The sequence below is a fragment of the Vombatus ursinus genome, unplaced genomic scaffold (genome assembly GCF_900497805.2).
Source record: "Vombatus ursinus unplaced genomic scaffold, bare-nosed wombat genome assembly UNPS02014810.1, whole genome shotgun sequence".
Classification (NCBI taxonomy): Eukaryota; Metazoa; Chordata; class Mammalia; order Diprotodontia; family Vombatidae; genus Vombatus; species Vombatus ursinus.
The window spans coordinates 41,921,105-41,944,111 of NW_020954588.1; the positions used below are offsets into that span (position 1 = coordinate 41,921,105).

General features: G+C 36.4%; 1 protein-coding gene across 1 annotated transcript in view; it reads right to left on the reverse strand.

The window, feature by feature from the left end:
• The window catches only part of RSRC1 (arginine and serine rich coiled-coil 1), a 405,819-nt gene that overhangs the window by 153,189 nt on the left and 229,623 nt on the right, over window positions 1-23,007 (reverse strand). Inside the window, exon 7 of the mRNA XM_027875787.1 lies at window positions 12,433-12,484. Within this exon, the coding sequence (XP_027731588.1) occupies window positions 12,433-12,484 (52 nt within the window). The remainder of the gene's footprint in view (window positions 1-12,432; window positions 12,485-23,007) is intronic.

Sequence of the window (23,007 nt, forward strand, 5' to 3'; positions counted from 1 at the left end):
ACATATTTTCACATTAGTGATGTTGTAAGTAGAAATTAAAACCAATAGGAGGAACCATCAGAAAGAGGAAACAAAACTCAACAGAAGAGAAAAAAAATAACAATTCAGCTTCCATAGTTCTTTCTTTGGGTGTGGATAGCATTTTCCATCACAAGGCCTCTGGAGATGTCTTAGATCCTTGTATTGCCAGGAAGGGTTAAGTTTATCAATATTAGTCATCACACAACGTGGCTGTTATTGTGTACAACGTTCTCTTGGTTCTGCTCACTTCACTCAGCATCAGACCATACAAGTGTTTCCAGGTTTTTCTGAAGTTAGCTTGTTCATCATTTCTTACAGCACAATAGTATTCCATCACATTCATATACCACAACTTGCTCAGCCATTCCCTAATTGATGTATCCTCTCAATTTCCAATTCTTTGCCACCACAAAAAGAGCTGCTATGAATATTTTTGTACATGTAGGTCCTTTTCCCGTTTGTGTGATCTCTTTGGGATATAGCCCTAGAAATGCTATTGCTGCGTCAAAGGGTATGCACATTTTTATAGTCCTTTGTGCATAGTTCCAAATTGCTCTCCAAAATGGTTGGATCATTTCAAAACTCCACCAACAATGCATTAGTGTTCCAATTTTCCCACATCTTCTCCAACATTTATCATTTTCCTGTTTTGTCATGTTGGCCATTCTGACAGGTGTGATGTGATACCTCAGAGTTGTTTTTGATTTGCATTTCTCTAATTAATAGTGATTTAGAGCATTTTTTCATATGACTATAGATGGCTTTAATTTCTTCATCTGAGAACTGTCTGTTCATATCATTTGACCATTTATCAACTGAGGAATGGCTTGTATTCTTATAAATTTGACTTAATTCTACTGGTAAAATTAAAAAAAATAACTTTTGCAAACATTAGAAAATGTTAGGGATTTCTTGTTACATATTTTAAGCCAGTGATATAAGTAAAACCTAAATAACCCACAAATGAAAAGACCAGGATCCAGTTAGTTCTAACTCTGCCTCATGGGCAAATAACATAACTGTGTGACCTTCAGTTTCCTAATCTGTAAAATGGGGACGATACTGGCACTACATACCTGACAGGGCCATTATAAAGTACTGTGTACACAGTTTATGATAATCATTGTTACTACTCAGCTACCTAATCATCACTGAACTTGAAATGCAGCTGGATGATAGTAAGAGCTTCATCCAGTGCCCTGTCTGAGGTTAATGCCCCACAGATATCTAACAGAGAGTGACAGGATCCATAGGTACACACACACATTATTAAAAAGTAGCACTTTTTAAAAGATGAGAGAAAGAGATTCAGAGAAAGCTGGGGAGAAGTGTAAACTGATGTACAGTGAAGGGACAAGGCACAGGAAAACAATATGACTATAACAATGAAAAGAACTTTATGAGACAAGAGTTAGGATTAATGCCATGAGTCATGAGACAATGGATGAGTCCTCCCTGGGGGACCATGTTCTACTTTACTGTGTTTTTCTATTATGGGAAGGAGTGACTTTGAGGGGTGGGGAAGAGTTCTGGGAGAATAATGTTGAAGAGATGAGTAGAGGGGTTGTGTTAGGGATGCAAAAGAAAGAAGAATCAATGAAACATTAAAAAATATACAGAAGAAAACCAAAGGAAACTCTTAAGGGACACAGACAAGCAGGGCGAGTGTTGGTACTACTACGTTAAATATATGTACTTTAAAAACTCTAGCATGTATATAGTGGAGAGTCAAGAGTTCAAATACAATTCTATTTTTGTTATTCTTATAGAAAAATGTTCCTGTTAAGTTCATAAAAAAAACAGTTTTTAATTAAAAAACAAAAAAACAAAAGCAAGACTAGGAAAGAAAAAAATTACCAAGAAATCTTCCCTTTTAAACAGTGCTTAACTCTAAATACATGACCAAGGAGACATACAGGCCAAAAATTAAAAACATTTTACTTTCTTTTGAAAAATAAAAAAAAAAGACTTTGCTGTGTCTTACATCTAATAAGAATCTTGGATAACTTTGCTTTTAATCACTGGCTCCATGTCACCATGCCAGCTTTGATGAGATTTCCATCTTGTTCTAGTGCACTCTGATGCTCCCTAACTCTGAAGGAGGAAGGAGAAAAGTCAGTGAAGGAGAACTCTGGCTCAATTCATACATTCCCTCTCTCCCTTCTACCACTAATTTTTTGTCTCTGTTCTTACCATCCTTTTCCCCTCCCTCTCCCATTGCACTATATATACCAGGGTAAATGGCTAGCCCGATGTACACAGAATCACTGCCACCACATATAAAAAGCTTTGGTTCTAACATCATAGCCTGACATAAACATTGAAAAGTACTAAATAAGACGAATAGGGGGAATTCAACACATCTTACAGGTATGCATACTGGCCCAATCCAATCTACAAAGGATGCATATAAGGTCTAATAGGACTATGCACTTATAGTGGCCAAATCTTTCTCTCTGGCTTCCTGAAAATAACTCGGTAATTAGCATGCGTGTATTTAGGCTGATCCATTGTTTTCAATGAGAACTATCTAGTGGAGGTAGAAATCCTGACCACTAGGAATAAGTAAACAAGTAACAGGCCACCACCCAGCTTTCATCCTTTAGAGTGACTGGCACTCTTCACCGAAAAGCATGGAAATATTTTGGAATACCATAATAAGAAGACAATTTCCAATGAGGGAAGAAAATACACCCTGTACACCTAAATTTGGTAAATAAATATGCCTGTTTGTCTGTGATACACTTGAGAGTACCCATTATCATGAGCTACCTAGCACACAAGAATTGTGTACAGATTATTGGGTTACTTTGTGACCACTAGATAAAAATGTCTTTCATATAAATACAGCATATATTTTTAACAGTACAATTACACTGTAATGTAGAATTTAGAATCAAGGACACTGAATTTAGACAAATGGACCAAAAATATATTCCTAAAATATATCTTCATTTTTTCCCATTCTTTCCAAGTCAAAAATTTTATTCCTCTGTGAGAATTGACTGCAAAATATAAAAACTGACTCCTGTGGTATAACTGTTTCTAACATTCTAACTTTGTAGATAATGCTATAAAGTAATTTTATATTCAATATATTCCATTAATTAAAATTTTTGATAAGTGAAGCATTCATTAACATTTCTCAAAATAAAATAATCTGAATAAGGAAAAAGATAAATACTTTTCAAAATATATTTGGTTAAAGCTGTACAACTTCTCTTCAGGAATAAATGTTTCTTGAGAAAAGAAACAAAAACCAATACAATTGGTTTTCAGAAAAAAATGACAATTTATCACAGTAAACTTTTTTCTAGTTCACTCACACTGATGCTAAATAGAAAAATTAAAAGTTTATTTACATTTCAGGCATTAAAAAATAACAACCATCAAGCTGAACTGAAATTGTATTTTACCAAAGACCTCTGAGTGTGGGGGCAAAGAAGCATGAACTCCATGTTATCAATGGTAAAGCTGCCCTGGAGAGAGAAGAATAAGCTAGTTCCTTGCGTACAGTTGTTATTTGGCAAGTATTCGTTGATTAATTTAGAAGGTAAGACTACACTCTAGTGAAGAAAGAAAATACCAAGTACTTATCTGACAGTCTGTCTTGTATAACATGTCTTGAGTAGTGGTAACTTATTAATGCATAACTATGCAAAATATTTTCTTCTATTTAAGGAGGGAAAATTCAGTCTCTCTCTTTTGTAACTTATCTTGAATTTTCTTCTAGTATTTGCCCAAAAAGCTAAAAAAGAGGAAACATCCTTTTTTTTTTTTCATTAAAAAAATTCAAAATCTGAGCTTTTCTGCTAAACTGATCAATATTTTTAAAAGGCTTTTAAATAATCATTAGTGACTTCTTAATTCTTTTTTAAAAAATTACTTGTTGCCACCAGCCATGGTTCTTCACATCTTTGTATATTTGGGGGAAGAGGTTGGACACCCTGCTTGCCCCCTCCTCAAAAGGTCACCCTATTTAAACAGGTTTTTTATTATTAAAGAAAAAAAGAAAACCAAGAATCTAAAATGTAATGAGTGATCCTATTAGTTCCACCAGACTAAAATCATAGAGTCTACGTATGTGGTCTTTTCAGCCACATCTGTCACATACTATTTTGATACCATAGAGTGCACAAAATATTGACCATTCATTTAGGAGGTAAGACTTGGGAAAGTGTTCATGATTTTTTTTTTGAAAAAAGATAAACCAGCTTAAAAAAGATATATTTCAGTCTCTTACAGAATATATTCAAGACATCTGCATTTTTTTGCATCTGGTCTTTAATATAATCCAAATAGAAAACTAGAATAAAATGTGAGATTAAAGAAAAACAGGAAAAAAACCCCTATTTTTAAGCCAATTGCTCTCCATGGCTACTAAATATGGACCAATAATTTAAAGTGTTAAGTAATTCTAAAATCAGATGTGAAATATGAAATCCTTTAAAAACAAACAATTCTGTGAAAATTCATTTTAATCAATATGATGAAGTACATATTCCAAAAATAGACCTATGAATCAGTGCTTCAATTAACTTAAGATTTAAAAAAATGCATTACTTTTAAAAAATTGACTTTAATTGTTTATTTTGAATGTAGTATTATAGAAACTTGAAGTTTTGTATAAATACTTCAAAATGTACAAGTTATCTATTCATACATAGCAACGTAACATACCCAGATTGTCATTTTAAAGAAAAGATTCAGTCGTAATTTATAAGAATTTTAGGACTTAAATGATCTGATTTTAAGGTATGTCAATATTCACACCCTTTCCATTGTTCATTACATATGTCTTGAATTCATAAATTGCTTGAATCATTTTAAAAGCTATCAAAAAGAAAACTGTACATGTATATTTGACATACAAACAAAATCACAAACTCTATACACTTGTCAATCTTTCACAATGAAGTCTGGGAAAGAAATCACAGACACCCAAGTGGTTTGGCAACTGTAAGTGACAGAAGCCCTGCTAAATCCTCTGTTTACACTGGGGATTAGCTGAGTAGATTGTGAGTAGCAAACTGAGCTGTCCATGGTCAAGGGAACCTGCTCCCTGTCAGCCCGCAGGGCACACAGACAAAGCATGGTCCTGGTAGGAAGTGACCCATAAACGTATTCCTACCCAGGATTTATACAAAGCCAGTCTGCCTCATAGAAACTCCATATGACCATTAACTGGCCTGCAAGGCCTGCCAGGAGGCCTAATTACAGGTCTACAGAGCCCAATAACAAAAGCTGAAGAGCTTTAGCTGAGGGATGATCTGCTTTATACTGACTTGAGAGAGTCCATATAGAGTGACAAAAAGAAAGAGGTTTAGCTTTAAAATTCTCCCCAGAGACTTAGCATTGTAACTGAGTCTGGAAAGCCCACATGCAACATACTTCAGATGGGCTTAAACATACCACCCTCTCAAAATTAACATTCAACTACTGACTGCTTAACATCTGCTCAAACATGGCAAGTGGCTGTGATACTGTTAGACTCCTGGTGAAAGCTTTCTTCCAGCTAAAAATTAGAAGAGAAGTCATAGTCACTCAAATATAAATCTACAACTGATGAGAAAACTAGTGAGTGAATTTTTATAAAGCTGAGATGGATTCCTACGTAATAATTCTCCAGAGTCCCTGAACTGTTGTAGTGTCTGTGCTTTGGAGTTTTATTAAGAGAAACTGAAGGTTGAATAAACATTAAATGTTTGATTTGCCACTAAAACAAGACAATTTCTCTCTGTAACTTCTGGAAGGTCAACTGATTTAAGTTCAATGGAAAAATTTTCATTCTAATCAACTGAAAATGTATAATCTTTAATAACTTATTATTCTTTAAAAACACAATTCCTGACATATTACAATGCTCTCTATAGCTTTCATTAAAAAAAAAGCTATATGTATTTTTGTATGAAGGTTTCAAAAAGCTCTCCTCTTTAGTCATGAAATTTAACCAGGTTCTGAAGCATGAAGTACCATGAGAAATCAATATATATCAAAGGAGGATAAAATAAAAGTTTACATTTTTCAAAATGGAAAGTTGAAAGGTTGTTTATGGAAAATAAATTAATTTTCTACAACAAATGAGTTATCTACAAGTTTGTCCTATTGTGTAAGCATCTCTGGTAAGGAGTCAGTCTTTCCCTTACCTCATTCAGGTACCAGGGATGGGCTGGTTAGAACCAAAAGAAGACAAGGGTCAGCCAAAATCACTGCATCAACTGAGTCAGGATGTCCAGTTCCTCATACCTACTCTAGAAAAACTAAATCTGTACCAGACCAAATAATGATCAAGAAAGCCAAAGAAAAACTACAGTTAAGTGCCTTTTTCGTCCCAGAATTGCACAAAAATTCAGAAAGGGGGATGTCAGCAAAGACAAAGCCAGTGGAGGCAAACAAGCCCTCAGCCTCCCACCCTGACCAGAGAAGGGCCAGAGACAGGTGTAGCCCATAGGCTTCTCTGGTCAGAGGAAGATTCCTGTGCAATAGCACAGGATACAGAAGATCCAGTCCTCAGAACCTCAAAGATCCAAGGAAGACTAATTCCAGAAAGAGGAAGTTAGAATAGGAACCTGGGGACACCGGATGAGACTGCGTATGGATGATCAGCCCACTCAAAAGAGCAAGAGGGGACAGTGCCTGGAACTGGCACAAGGCCCCAATTCAGGAAATAAAGCTAGAGAGAAGAGTAAACAAAAAAAGACACTGACCAGTATTCAAAATTACTGAAGATCTAGAGATCTCCCAAAAGGAGAGTAACTCTGTAGAAACTATAATCAGACATAAAAAGGAAAAGATAGATTTTCTATAAGGATAATATAAATACCTAGAAAAAAGAAAGGGAAAAAAAAAAAGGCCAGAGTGCAGAAGACTCAACAGGAGACTGGAAAGGATAAGAAAAGAAAAACTGCAGACGATGGAAACAAAGCCAGTCAGACAAATGTAAATTCCTACATTTCTGTGATGCCTATCTGAGCTCCTGGATCAGAGGATTTCCTTTCCATTCCTTCTTCTACATGGTCTCTCATAAATCCTCCACAGACAACGTTCCTGCCATGTTAAAGGCCTTCATCTGGACAATGCCTGGAGACCAGAAGCACACAGAATGTCCATCAGGTAACCCTCACTGCGCTTTCTGACCAGGCCATTTCTTTCTCCAGTCATACTTTTTTTGTATATCTTCTACAGTGATAAATACAGGAAAGAGAAGATATGGTTTATCAGTAGTTTACGTGAAAAAGACCTGGGAATTTCAACTGAACACAAATTCCATATAAGCCAAAAATGGGATGGATGTTGAAAAAGTTAATGAAGTCTTAGGCAGTATTAACACATCTTCCTGACAATAACAGTCTGCTTGTCTGGCCTTCTGCCGCTTGACTGTTGTCAGACTCTCCTGTTGCCGTATACTTCCTATTATTAGGAAAATCTACCTGCTGACTCCTTGCTGGACCTCTGTGATGCTGACCAGTGTGTGTGTGTCTCACTTTCTTGGTATTGCCAGATGCTGGAATGTGGCCCAAATGCATGTCTTCCTCCAGTGACTCTTTCTAGCGTCTAGGTGCCGGCCAGTACCAGTCTACCCAAGCCCTGGTTCCTCTTACAGAATATGAAAGTCCCAAATGGTGGTTCCTACAACCACTATCATAACCTACTAGTCACTAGTGGCCAGGCTGCATTGCAAAACCATCTGATTGTAGGAAGTAGCGATCGCTCCTCCAACTCTGGTCCACCAGAGCATTCTAGGAGGGCCACTTCAATCAGCATTTCCCTATCTCTTCACACCCCCACGGAGCTCTTCCGTCTCCAAATATCAGTTCCTTGGCCTTATCTTCTACCTCTTAATGTTCTTGATCAAGATGGCATACCTAGCCCAGTGGTGGCTCAGAATATCGGGCAATGCCAACATGAACAGCAGGGAAGTCATCCTTTAAGACTCTGTTCTTTCCTCCATAGCCACCCTTAATTAGCATGATTATAGGCTGCCCAATTACCCACAACGGGGCCTCCTCTCTTGAGAGAAGAAAGAACCAGAGTTCAGTGCTATAGGGAAATCCTGATGAGGACATGCCTACCACTGCAGTTCAGCAACAATTCTCTAGTTTATCATTCTAGAAGAGAGTTTAGAGAATTAACAGAGGCAATTTTCAAGGTGAAGTGACTTGCCTAGGCTTCCAATGGCAGAATGTGTCCAAGGCCAGATTTATGCTCAGGACTAGAATCTAAGGTCAATTCTAATCTACTACATCTTTCTGCCTCTCATCTTCTTTTAGTATCCAAAAAGTTATTTTTAAAAATTGTAAATACAAGGATATTCTTCTTGGTAGTTATGGTCTCACTGAATTCTGCTCTGACCAGGGCCAAGGAAAAAGGATGAACCTGATGAGCTGGGAAATGAGAAAGGTATACCACCTTTGAATTTTCTCTCTTAATTCTGGCACAAATATTTCCAATCATTGGAGAATCATCTTGTTCAGAAAGTCTGAAATAAGCTTTGCAGTGAATCCTCAAGACAGTTTCTTTCCTTGGTACAAAGAGTTAGGCCTAAGTCACCTTCTGAAAGCACAATCTGCTTCTGAAAATGCTTCTGAGAATTCTGAAAATGCTTTTGAAAATTCTAAAAATTCTGTAATTCACTTCAGTGGAAGCCTTAAGCCTGATGCTTGTGTGGGAGCACAGGTTCCTCCTGCCAAGCCTGGAGAACAGAGAGGAAGTTGACTTCAGCTGCCAGTGTGCCTTGAGGGGCAACCCTACATCTGTCTTGACCTGGTTTTGCCTTTGAGCTTTCTTGTATGGCCCCTTGGCCTGAACCCTCACACTGTGTAGCTCACTGGATCTCTCCAGGCCTCAGTTACCTCTTTGTGGTTTCCTTAGCCCAAGACTTGATGGTCATCAATTTTGAAGTGTCAGAGACACACAACTCTAAGCTTCATGAGGGCATGAACAGTGTGTCTGATATCTCCCCCAGAGTTCAACTTGTTACAGGTGGTTTAAGAATGTCTGTGGAAGAGAGAGCTCTGCTTTCGTATCTTTATTTCATTATGGTAGCGCATCTCAGCTCGGAATGGTACAGAGTGTGGCATGATGATGACCTTTGCTAACCACTCCCTGAAACTAGAGCAAGCAGATAAGCAAAACATGAAGAGGCAAGAAATGAGGAGGGCCTGTCCATAACACCAGGGCTAGTGATAGGCCAGGGCACAGGGTGGTGCAGTGGGAGGCACATATAAATGATATTATAAATGCCCTTACTTTTAGAGTCAAAAACATTTGCTCTCTGTGGCACATGGGTATTTATTTGGGGACAAATTAAGTTGCATATGTAACACTGAAAGACTGGAGCCTCAAGGAGAGACAGGCAGTCTCTCAGCATGTAATTTTCAAACAGCCCCTAAGGGTGCACTCATGACTCAGCTCATGTTTCCTAGGCAGCCTGTGAGATTTTGTTTGCCAGGGAGATATTATACCTGAGGATCTTACAAATTAGACTTTTGCAAATATGAATTTTACAGGTAAAACTGTTTAAAAGGTTTCTTATAGCCTAGTATATAGAATATTGTTTTAAAAGGTTCAAAATCAGAAATAATAGGCACTTCTGTCACTGAATATGGAGGGAAGTCACATTTCAACCCAAAGCATAAAAGGGTCCACAAATCCACTGTTGTTTTTAAAACGCACTCTGACCCCTTCTTTAGATCAAAGGGCAAAATCTTCATATTGAAGAAAAATACATTTCTTACCCTCAATATCATTTAGTAATAAGCAATGGGTGAGCATTTTATACATTATAATATGGCTATTATTCTGCTAAACAGTTTGCATAATACATGTTAAGAGGCAACTCTGTCTAATTAATTCCTGGGCAGGTGGTTTGTATCATTCAGCATAATTCCATAATCCAAATGTGGGTTTTAAAATTTAGAATGTTGCGAATATTTTGAATGTCACTCAAATCCACAGGATCTAGTCTGAAATGATATATAACACATAGTATTTTTAATATATTTTAAGAATGCTAAATTAAAAAATGAAGAGAGACAGCTGTGTGCAGCATAAACAAATTATGTACTCTGAGATCCAGGCTGTCACATCTGCTTTATAATTATGTGCTTCAAAGACATATTAAAAGATATAGAGAAAAATACATACATTTGAAACTATGAAATAAAACCCTGTAGTTGTACTGCTGAAAATTATGATTTTGGGGAACATATCAAAATAAATATTGTCCTTTAGGATATCCAACACTCAAAAAACTAGAAACATTAAAAAAAGAAAATATCACATAAGCATGTGCATGAAATATGTATATGAAGGGTGATTAAATTATTTAACTTTTGTTACTTCGTTATATATACATACATACACACATACATGCATATATTTGTGTTGAAATGCTAACAAAACTTTTTATTAGAACATTTTGAAAAACTCACGTTTATCACATAACAACAGATTTGATATTAAATAGAACAAGATTTGATATGCCATGAAAATGAGAGTGATTAATAATGGTAATTATTTCTGGGGAGGGTTGTCAATTTCTATACTTGCATCATAAGTTAATTTCAAATAGTGCCACAGTAAACTAGTATAACCAGATATTACTTAGACCTCATGAAATAGTGTTCCTTCAAAGGCTATATCAAGTTAAGAAGCATACACCATTCACACTTTAATTATACTTTACGGATCCTCCAGTATTCAATGTATTAATCATATTAGTTTTCCTAAAGCCATATTGCTTGCTTAGAGTAAAGTAGGAGTTAAAAGGGTACAAGCTGGTCCACACATAGCCCTCACATTATTGCCTCTGTTAGTATTGAGTCCATAAAAGACAACTGGAAGAAGACACAGACTTCCAGGCTGCAGGATGAAGGGATGAACATTCCCTATTCTGAAATATGGCATGAGTTAAGTGGCTTGTGCAGACTCCCTGCAGCAAATCAAATTTGTGAAGCGTTTCATATTTTTAATGTACTTATCCAACCTTAACCTCTCTGCTAATCTCCAGTCTTGCATCTCCATCTGCCTTTTAGACATCTCAAACTGGACGTCTCAGACTCTAAATTCAACATGTCCAAAACTGAAATCAGTATTTTCCCCCAAAAATCTTCCCTTCTTCCTAACTTCCATGGTGCCAAGATCCTTCTAGTCATCCAGGCTGGCAACCTCGGCGTCATCCGAGACTCTTAGCCCTCTCATCCCCCAAATCCAATCTGCTGCCAAGGCCTGTTTAGCTGACCTTCAAGGCATCCCTCACATATGCTCCATTCTCTCCTCTGACACGGTCACCTCATGCAAGCAAGCCTCACACCTCATGCCTAGGTCATTGCAATAGCCTCCTAGTAGCTCTGTCTGCCACAAGTCTTTCACTCCAATCCATTCTCCATTCAGCTGTCAAAGTGATTTTCCTAAAATGCAGGCTAGACCATGTCACTCCCCTACTCAAAAACTCTAGTGGTCCATATGACCTCAAAGACCAAAAATAAAAGCCTCTGTTTGGGGTTCAAAGTCCTCTACAACCTGCTCCCCACTCCAGTCTTGTTCCATCTGACCCTTCCTCCTCCTCCTTCCACATACTCTATGAACAGTGGCCTCCTTGATCAAGTTCCCCAAACAAGATACTCCATCTCCCCACTCTGTCTGGCTGGCCTTGATGCCTGGAACACTCTCCTTCCATGTCACCACCTTCTATCTATCAGTTCTTTCTTCAAGTTCCAATTAAAATTCCACCTTCTACAGGAAGCCTTTCCTGATGCTTTCCTTCTGTTGATTCTTCCCAATTTATCTTGTCTGTACCTTGTTTGTACATAGGTGTTTAAACGTTGTCTCCTCCATTAAATTGTGGGCCCCTTGAAAGCAGACTGTCCTTTCCCTTTGTTTATAGCCCCACATTCAGGACAGTGCCTGACACAAAGTAGAAATTTAATAAATGTTTTCTTACTGAATGGGTCAGAATATGTATTATAGTGTTGGAGGTCTCATAGAAACAGGAAGAGATTCAAAGGAAATCATTCCCCCCCACCTGCCAGTTATCCTTTTCCTCATTTTCCCCCAAAGGACAGGAAAGATATTTTGTTTTAATGAAATTACAATGCAGTGCAAAAGCAGAATATCTTTTAAAATAGAACATTCATTTTTAAAAACAAAAGGAAAGAATATGACCTGGGAGGGGGTGGTACCCCAACAAGAAATACCTGAACAGAATACATGATTTTAGTGACTACCCAGACCGCCCTTTCAGGCTCTGCATTATGGTTGTTTAGGGGGTTGGTAAGCCTAAATTTGGGAATGAGGAGAAAGGGTCTTTGCAAAGCTTTGATTTCAGTATCAGCATTTAAAATACAACATTGGCAAAATTCATTTTTTCCTTCATTTTTCTGTTTAATAAACATAATTATCAATACTTACCAGCAGCTTCAAGGACCAGTTGTAGTCTAGCTTTGGCTTGTTCAGCAGGTGGCTATGAAACAAAGCAGAAAACATTTATGCATTAGTAATAATAGAGACTGAGCTTTCTGTTTGAGTATCATAAAGCTCCAGAAATTTCACTTTTAATCAGTCCTTTAATCCACTCGCTGATCTCTGAAAGTACAAGAGTATCTCTATCAACTTTCTCTCACTTCAACAGTCAAACAGTACTTTACTTTTAATTTTCACCACCACATGTTTTCTGTTGTACTGCAAAATCTCTTGTTCTTATCGTGTTATCTACTCAGGGCTGAGTATTTAGGAAAGACCAACATGTTTTTAAAATGATTATACACTTCAATGAGACAAGATGAAGATTTAAACAATATACTTGTAGTTCCAATTATAGCATGGAGTTTTGCAAACTGCTGAAACAAATATAGTGTTTGAAAATTCAAAAAGCCAAATGAAAGTAGCAAGACAAATTTAAAGTGCTATGATTCTGCATTCTCTTAAATGTGTTTGGGTGAGATAGGTGAAGAGAAGAAATTAGAAGTTGTATCCTTTGTATTCACTGACAAATGGTAATAAGTGGCCTCAGTTAACAACTGTCTCAGTTCTATCTGTTTTCTAACACTGAAAAGGATGCAGCCCTGCTCAGTCCAGTTCTGATAATATTCTATAAAAAACAGAACACGGAATAGATATGGCAGAATATGTTAATAAGTTCAGAATTAAAATTTGAATTTAAGGTGACGAGTTCTTCAAAAAAGCTTGCTGTTCAATTTTTGAAACAATTTATCCTTGAAGTCCAAAAAGATTTTTTTAATAATTCATAAACATGTCAGCAAAAAAGTTAAACATGGAAATTTTTAGAGATGAAAGTAATTACTCTATTGTTGCCATCTGTGACAAACAATCCTTTCAAAAAGGTAAGTCAATTTTCTTTGCCAATTGGTTTGTTAAAGAAGATTTCAATACTAGGGAGACCATCATAAACCACGTACGATTTAAGCCATAAAGTGATGCATAAATGTCAGTTAGAAAACTTATTTTACTCTTATCCTATGTAGAATTGTCTATGATATATTTTTAAAGTACATGGTATTATTATGGTTTTCATTTCACAGACAAAGAATCCTGAAGCATATCTCTACAGTGTTCTAACAAGAATTTCTGACAGAAGAAAACTATGTACTTTTTCAGTGAAAACACAGCATGGAAAACAATTTTACATATGTCCACAAGAAAAGCTCCCCAATAGGCGGCAACATTTCTAAGATGCCTGAATGTTCAAATGGGGCCAACATAATCAATTGTCACACGTATACAAACTGGAAGTTAGGTTCAGTCTTAAAAATTTCTGATTCAAAAGAGACTGGAACTAAAGTAGTATATACAACTTTTTAAATAAATAACATTTATTTCTGAGTGTTGGCTATGTATATATTGCTTGTGAATTTCATTTCTTAACTGTGGATACCAAAAGCAACTTGAAAAGAATCCGAAAGGAATTAATCTATTATTATACTTTCCACAGCACCCTAAATACAATGCATATTATAGAGAAATATTTAACTTATCAAATGAATGAAGGGAGTTTAATTAAATAGTGTTTTAAAGGTAACTTAGAAACATACTGTATTTTATGAATAGTATCACTGCAGGGAAAACAAAAACCTATGACATATGGTGATGCTGCAATATGTCAGGGACAGAAAAATAGTTTACTAAAGCTCCAACAATTGATGATTCATTTTATCTCTCTCTCTCTACACACACACACACACACACACACACACACACACACACACACACACACACACACACACAGAGGCATCATCATGCAACTGGAGAAAGGAACAGAGCCACAGGATCTTAGTTCTGTCCCTTGAAGAGATAATTGATTCTAATGCTTTGTCTATTTTAACTTCATGAAAAACATATGAACAAGTGTTATCTATAGCCTCAAATCGCACCTTACAGAAATGAATGAGGAAATGAAATCAAATACACATAGGCAAAACACAGGAGAGTTTCAACAACATTGAAAATTAAAGTTTATCCTTAAACTAAATGTGACTGCTAGAAGATTATAAGAACGTAGATTTTGAGTTGGAAGGGAACTTAGAGGTAACCCAATTGAAATCCTTCATTTTAAGGTGAAGGAAGCGAATTTCAGGAAACTATGCAACTTGACAAGAGTCACATCAGCATTAGGAAAAAAAAGGGGAAAAAAGTGAATTTATCACAACATAACTTCGTAAAAAAACATTAAAACAGATATGCATTCCACTCCAATGTAATATTCATCTGTAGTGTAAAGACTGAAATTTTCTTTAGCAGTGAAGATATTCAATATCTTTAACATTACAATCAGTACTATACAATTAAGGTCAATTATTACTCAAAAGAAATAATATAGAATATGAAGATAATCCCTTTGATGGTATTATGATATTAACAAAAGAACATAACTTTTTTTTATAAATTTAAGCCAAATATGCTAATGGGTAAAAAGTGAATGCTATATGTACTGTGACACATTAGCCAGCTACTACAGTGGTACATATTAGTTTTATTTTTCTGAAACCATCCTGTTAGTCATTTCTTACAGCAAAATAGAATTTCATCATATTGTATGTAGAATAAAAATATACCTATCTTTATTATTTTTGATAATTATTTTAAATTTTTCTATATTTTAAAGCACAGAGACTTTTTACATTCTTATTTTTTTTTTGGTTCCAAATTCTTTCCCTCCCTCATTCAATGAGAAGGAAGAAAAACAAAACCTATTAAAAATTTGTATAGTCATGCAAGACAAATTCTGCATTAGCCATGTCTCCCCCGCCCCCCCCCCCAAAAAAAAAGGTAAGAAAAAGAAAGGCAAAAAACGTTCCAATCTGCTCTCTGAGTCCATCGGCTCTTTATCTGGATGTGCAGAGCAGGTTTGATCGTGAGTCCTTTGGAGCTGGGCTTGGTCACTCTGTTGATGAGTTACTAAGTCTTTCAAAGTTGATTATCTTCACAATATAGCTGTTGCTATGTAGCTTGCTCTCCTAGTTCTGCTCATCCAATTCCACATCAGTTCATATAAATCTTCCCAGGCTTCTCTGAAACCACTACCTTCATCATTTCTTACAGCACAATAATATATTCCATTACATTCATATACCACAACTTTGTTCAGCCACTCTTCAATTTATGAGCATCCTTCCTTACCTTTAGTTTTAATAATATAATACAATAAGTTGCATGGTGAGAAAAAAGTTTTAGAACATTCTCAATAACATTCACAAAACCATATTAATAATCATCTAACAATTCTTTATTAAGGTTTTAGAATGACTCTCCTCACCTTAAAATGAAGGATTTTAAGTAGATGACCTATAAGTTCCCTTCCAAATAAAAATCTATGATCCTATGATGTTCTAGCAATCACATTTGGTTTAAGGACAGATTTTAATTTTCTATATTGTTGTTGAAACTCTCCTATATTTTGCCTATGTGTATGGTTCCATTTCCTCATTCATTTTTGAAAGGTAAGTTTGTAGTATGAACAGTAGTACGAGCAAACCTTTATTCAAGGCTTACTATGTGCCAAACTTGGTGCTAAGTACTGGAAATAAAAAGAAAAAGCAAATCTAGTCCTGGTCTCAAGGAGCTTATATTTTACTGAGAAAGAAAATATATGCATAAATCAGTAAATAGAGGGATAAGATAAACAGAGGGAAAGAACAGGCATGAGAAGACCATTTGCTTTGTAATCACCTCAGACAAAAGGAACAGAAGGTAAACAAATACAGCAAATAGGCAAGGCACCAATAATACATTATTCCAGTCAAGGAAAGTAAAAAAAAAATAGGAAGAGAAAAGTGTGCAAGTCATATGTAATAGAGGGAGGGAGAGTGAAGAAGTAAATCAAGAAAAAGCTGTGGACTGCAGAAAACAAGAAGCAGCATAGATGTGGTAGAGATTGAGAGACAGCTAGAAGATGAGGTTAATCGTAATTAGTATATGACCAGCAATCTTTCATTTTATGAATCCCACATTCACATGTTTGAGATCATCTGGGAAAGGTATTCTCACAATTTAATTTAGCCTCTCATAGCATCTTCTTTTCACCCCTTACACTCTCCTTTTGCACCAGGGTCAGCAAGTCATTGCACTTCACATCAGATTAGCTTTATTGTAGAAACAGAATTTGTATTAGAAGAATGCTCCAGCCCACACAGGAGAGGACTATAGTACCAGTGGCCATCCTGCTTCTACCTGATTAGCTCCATGGAGGGTCAGCTGCCACCTCCTGCAACAGCTCACTAGATCTCAGATTGTTAAGAAGAGGTTCTGGATATCCAGTCTAAATTTGCCTCTTTACAACTCTGACCCACTGCTCCTGGTTTTGCCCTTGGAGCAAACAGATCTCCTCAACAGGACAGTCCTTCAAAGACTTGAAAAAAGTCAGCATGTCTTTCCTGGATCTGTTCTTCTTCAAGCTCAATATAACATGTTTCTTCAACTGATCCTTAAATGGCATAGACTAAAGGCTCTTCTCCTTCCCATAGACACACTCAAATCTATTAGTGTCTTTAAAAAAAAAATACATACCTATGTATATACACATATGTATATCTAAATATATATCATTTTTTAAATTAGCAAAGAATTGACTTTTCTCCCTCTCACCTCCAGCCCCTCAATCAAGAATGAGCAAAAACCAAAATGATAGTTACAAACCTGTATAGTCAAGGAAAACAAATTTCTGCATTGGCCGTGATCCCAAATACATGTTTTGTTATGCAAATTAAGTCCTTCACCTCTATCAGAAAGTAGGTGGCATGTTTCAAGATTAGTTCTCTGGAATTGTGGTTGGTCATTATGCTGATCATACCTAGTTCTTTCAAAGTTCTTTCAAAGCCTGCCATACTGGTGTCATTCTTTATAAATTGTTTTCCTGGTTCTGCTCACTTCATTCTGTATCAGTTCCTACACATCTTCCTAGGTTTCTCTGAAACTATCCCCTTCATCATTTGTTACAGCACTATAATATCCCATCACATTTATATACCATAACTTATTCAGCCATTCCCGAATTTATGGGTACCTCCTCAAATTCTTTGTCATCTTAAAAAAGAACTATAAATGTTTTTGTATATCCTTAATTACAATTTGTTTTGATTAGGACTAATCTCTCCCTTAATCAATCCTCCCTTTAACTTTCTCTTCTTCCTCTTTCCTACTATTCTGCTGTTGAGTAAAACCTAGTCTAGTCTACTCTCCATTCTTCACTTAAGATCATAAAAATTATAAAGAACCACTCCTAGGCATTGTCTAAGTAGACTCCTTCTATGACTCTTGATGATGGTGGGGTTCAGAGGGGAGACATGTATCATCTCATGATATTTGAATGTAATTAGATTATCTTTTAGTCCCTTATGCTGGTTTATTCATGTTTACCTTTTTATTATTCTCTTAACTCATGTCTGAACTTTAAAGTTTCTACTCAGCTCTAGCTTTTTCATCAGGAATGCTTGGAAAACTTCCATTTCATTAAAAATTCATTTTCCCCCCAGTAGGATTATACTAAGTTTTGATGGGTAGGTTATTCTTAGAGTTTAGCCTGTACCTTTTGCCTTCTGAAATACTATATTCCAAGATTTCTACTCCTTCAAAGTAGTAGTTGCAAAATTGTGTGTGATCCTTATTGGCTCCTCACTACTTGAATCCTTTTAGTTATCTGTAGTATTTTTTTTTTTAAACCTCTGATTTGGAAGCTTAGATTCTGATTATAAAGTCTTCATTTTGGAGTTTCTTTCAGAAAATGGTCATTGAATTCTTTCTATTTCCAGTTTGTCCTCTGGTTCAAAGAGATCTAGACAGTTTTAATATTTCTTGAAGTATGATGACAATATATTTAATTAAATGAGATAATATTCATAAGGCATTTAGCACAGTACTTGGAATGGAGCAGTGACTATGCTTATTCCCATCCCCCTTCTCAACCCCACCTTTTTGGTCATGGAGCTCAAGTAAACCCAATAATTTTAAAAGTTTTTTCTTCTTCTATTTTCCAGGTCAGTTGCTTTTGCTATGATACCTTACATTTTCTTCTATTTTCTTTTCAGCCTTTTGGTTTTTTAAAAAAATATTTCTTGTTGTCTCTTGGAGTCATTGGCTTCTATTTAGTTCATTCTGATTTTCAGGGAGTTTGTTGCTTGGCCAAGGTTCTGTGCCTCTTGTGCCAAATGGATAATTCTCTTTCCAATTCTTTCTTCCATAGCTCTCATTCCTTTTCCATTTTTTTTCCCTCCAGGGTTCTCATTTCATTTATAAAATGTTTTCAACTCTCTCTTTTTTTTTTTAAATAAAAGAACTCTTCCTTCATGTTTTCTAGGACTTCCAACTGAATTTGTGTGCAAGCTGTATTTTTCTTTAAGGCTTTGCTTGTAGGTGCTCTGAATTATTCTGTTCTCCAGGGTTTGTATCATGAACATCCCAATCACCATAATAGGTTTTTATGACGTAAATTCCTTTTTGGTTTAATCATTCTTCCAGTCTACTTCTTGACTTTGAACTTGATGTTAGGACTGGGCTTTTGAACTTTTGGATGAAAGGACTGGGTTGGTTTCATTGCTATTTTCTTCAGGTATTGAGTGTTGTGTTATTCTACGATCTCAGGGACAGTTCAGGCTTAGTACCTGCAAGCTTTTAGTGTTCCCAAAGTGGTCTGGCCCAGGGCAAAGTCTGATTGTTGCCTCGGCCCCGGTCCCTGGTCTGAGTTTTACAAGATCCTGGCCTGGGTTTGGGTTTGAGTAACAGTAGGCTGCTGCTGGACTTGGCCCCTACCAGCAAGCTGACAAGCTCTGCTGGTGCAGAGTGACAGAACTGCACTCTCCCCTTTGATCTGGGATTCCTGTCCTGGCTATTCCTTTGGGCTCTTCAAAACAACCGTTTGAGACAGGCAGGCTGGGTGTTTGTTCAGCATCCCCAAGTCTGGTGATTTGCCCATAGTCTCCCAGCTATTAAGTGGTAGAACCCCAAGTCTCACTCAAATCTATTCAATTCCATCCAACAGGCAATATTATTTATGTATTCAATTATGCAAGGTCTCAAGACAGAAATTAAAATTACAGGTACCTTCATGGAGCTGACATTCTACTAGAGGGGACCAGCTCATAACAAAATATATACAAAATAAATTCCAAGTAATTGAGGTGTAGCAACAATCAGGGGAACAGGAAAGGACCTGAGTAAGAACTAAAGCCTTGAATTGGCTTGAGTGATTCCAAGGAATGAGGTGAACAGGGAGCACATTCTAGGCATGGGCAAAGGCAGAGAAGCGGCCATTACGGCTAGAACAGAGAGTGAAAGGGAGTAAAGTGCAATTATGCTGCAAAGAGAGTCTGCAGCCAGACTGTGAAGGACTTTGAAATGTTTAACAGGGGCATTTGCATTTCACTAAAGAGGCAACAGGGAGCTACCGAAAGTTTCCTGAAAAAAATAAATATTTTATTCTTTTCATTTACATGTAAAAACAATTTTAAAATTCGTTTTTAGAAACTTTTGAGTTCAAAATTCTCTCCCACCTTCCCTTATCTCCCCCAGTCCCCATTAAGAAAGCAGGCAACTGGACATAGGTTACACATGTGCAGTCATGCAAAACACATTTCCATATTAGTCATGTTGTAAAAGAAAACAGAGACAACCCCCGAAAAAAAAAAAGAAAAATTAAGAAAGCTTTAAAAAAAAAGCATGCTTCTATCTGCGTTCAGACTCCATCATTTCTTTCTCTAGAGGTGGACAGAATTTTTCATCATGAGTCCTTCAGAATTGTCTTGGTTCACAGTGTTGCTGTAGTGCTAAATTTAGTGTAGCTAAATCATTCACAGTTGATACAACACTGCTGTTATTGTGTACCCTGTTCTGGTTTGGTTCACTTCAATTTGCATCTGTTCATGTAAGTCTTTCCAGGTTTTTCTGAAAGCATCTTGCTCATCATTTCTTATAGCATAATAATATTCCATCATAATCATTCACCACAACCGGTTCAGCCATTCCCCAAATGATGAGCAACCCCTCAATTTCCACTTCTTTGCCACCACAAAAAAATCTACTATAAATATTTTTTTTTGTCTCTACCCCTTTCCCTTTTTCCCTGATCTTTTTGGGATGCAGATCTAGTAGTAGTATTGCTGGGCCAAAGTTTCATAGCCCTTTGGGCATAGTTCCAAATTGCTCTCCAAAAGGGTTGATCAGTTCACAACTCCACCAATACTGCATTACTGTCCCAGTTTTTCCACATCCCCTCCAGCATTTGTCATTTTCCTTTTCTATCATGCCAGCCAATCTGACAAGTGTGAGGTAGTATCTCAGAATTGTTTTAATTTGCATTTCTCTAACCAATAGAAATTTAGAGCACTTTTTCATATGACTATATATAGCTTTGATAATTCATCTAAAAACTGTCTGTTCATATCCTTCAACCATTTATCAACTGTGGAAGGACTTGTACTCTTATAAATTTGACTCAGGTTTCTATATATTTGAGAAATCAGACCTCTGTCAGAGAAACCTGATGTAAAAAAATTCCCAGTTTTTGATTTCCTTCTCATTTTGACTGTATTTGTTTTGTCTGTGCAAAAATGTTTTAATTTAACATAATCAAAATGATCCATTTTATATCCCATAATGCTCTCTACCTCTTGTTTGGTCATAAGTTTTTCCCTTATCCATAGATCTGAAAGGTAAACTATTCCTTGCTCTCCTAATTTGCTTATGGTATCACCTTTTATGTGTAAATTATGTACCCATTTAGACCTTATCTTGGTATACGATGTGAGAAGTTGGTCTATACCTAATTTCTGCCAAACTGCTTTCTAGTTTTCCCAGGAGTTTTGTCGCATGGTGAGTTCTTATCTGAAAAGCTTGGGTCTTTGCATTTAGACAACACTAAATTATTATGGTCATTTACTATTGTGTATTGTATACCTAATCTAATCCACTGACCCACTACTCTATTCTCTTAGCCAGTATCAGATTATTTTGATGATTATCACTTTGTAATACAATTTGAGATCCAGTAGGGCTTACTGCCACCTTCCTTCACATTTTTAAAAAATTGATTCTCTTGATCCTCTTGACCTTTTGGCCTCTGAAGCCAACTCTCTTTCCAAAAGGTATCAGCCAGGAAATGTATGATCAGAAAAAGAGGTAGGCAAAAGTAAGGAAGCCCAAGTGCTACACTGATATCCCCTTCCCCCAATGTAAGAAGACCTCTAGACGTGGGCAACTTTTTTGTGTCAAAGTTTCCCCTGGTAGTCAGTCTTATGACATTTATGGACATTTTCTCAGAAACATGACTTTAAATGTATAAAATAAAATACATAGGATTACAAAGTAAACCAGTTACATTGAAATACAGTTATCAAAAGATTAAAAATCCCAATTTCACAGCCTCCTGAAATCTATGCATAGACTTCTTGAAGGCCAGTAGAGAGTGATGGGAAGTGGTGTGGACATCATGTTAAGAAAATGATTGAGAGGAATATTTCTAACATATTACATAGAATGGCCATGTATGGGTTGTGTTAGGCATTGTGGAATGGATAAAAACAAGAATTGATAACATTTGGTAGCCGTTAAAGTATTTTAAAATGTCACTGATTACCTTACATTAGCATCTCATCTTACCAATTGTCACTGGTATACAAATAGGGTTGTCAGTTGTATCTTACCCTGTCATACTTGAAAGGACACTGTCTTAAAGAGACACCCGAGTCAGAATTTCATCTTACACTCATCAAACTTATTCCTTTAAGGAAAAATGGCTTGCCTCACCAAGAAGGGAGAGACTCTTTTCTACGTTCCCTTCCCACCTCATTCCATAAAGACTGATCTAGAAATTGTGACCTGTACCACTGCAAATTCAGTGATAACTTCTGGCCCTAATTAGGGAAGACTTGGTACATAAAGCCTGACTTTCCTTCTACGTATTTAAACTTGGCTTGCCTCCCTTTCCTTATCTGCAAAACGAGCTGGAGAAGGAAATGGCAAACCACTCCAGTATCTTTGCCAAGAAAATCTCAAATGAACAACAAAGCAAAAGCAGCAAAGAGGCCAGAGTGGGTGTAGTCTCTCTGTAGCTGAGTCATTTCACAGGGAACCCATCCTGTTTCTCCAAGATGTTTCTAAAATTAGCATACTTTCTTTTGAAAGCTTGATATTCTACAAACTTAAAACAATGTAAGAAAAAGAATTTGAAAGTATATACTTTCTTTATTAATGTCCTCTTTATATATTATTTCCATTGGGGGGAAAAGAATAATGTTAATAAAGACCATAGGCACAATTCCCTGGAAACAACCCTACTTCATAAAAATCTGTTTTCATACAAAATATAAATTAGGAGATGATTATTCACTTTGCTAAAGATTTCACAATAGAATTTCTGGATTTCCAAGATCTAGCCTCTCCCAGCTTTCATTCCTTTCCTCAGTGGCAGTCAAAAATTCCTCTGCTTAAAAAGCTTTCATGCCTCCCCACTGTCCCCACAGCAAAATAAAACTATTTAGA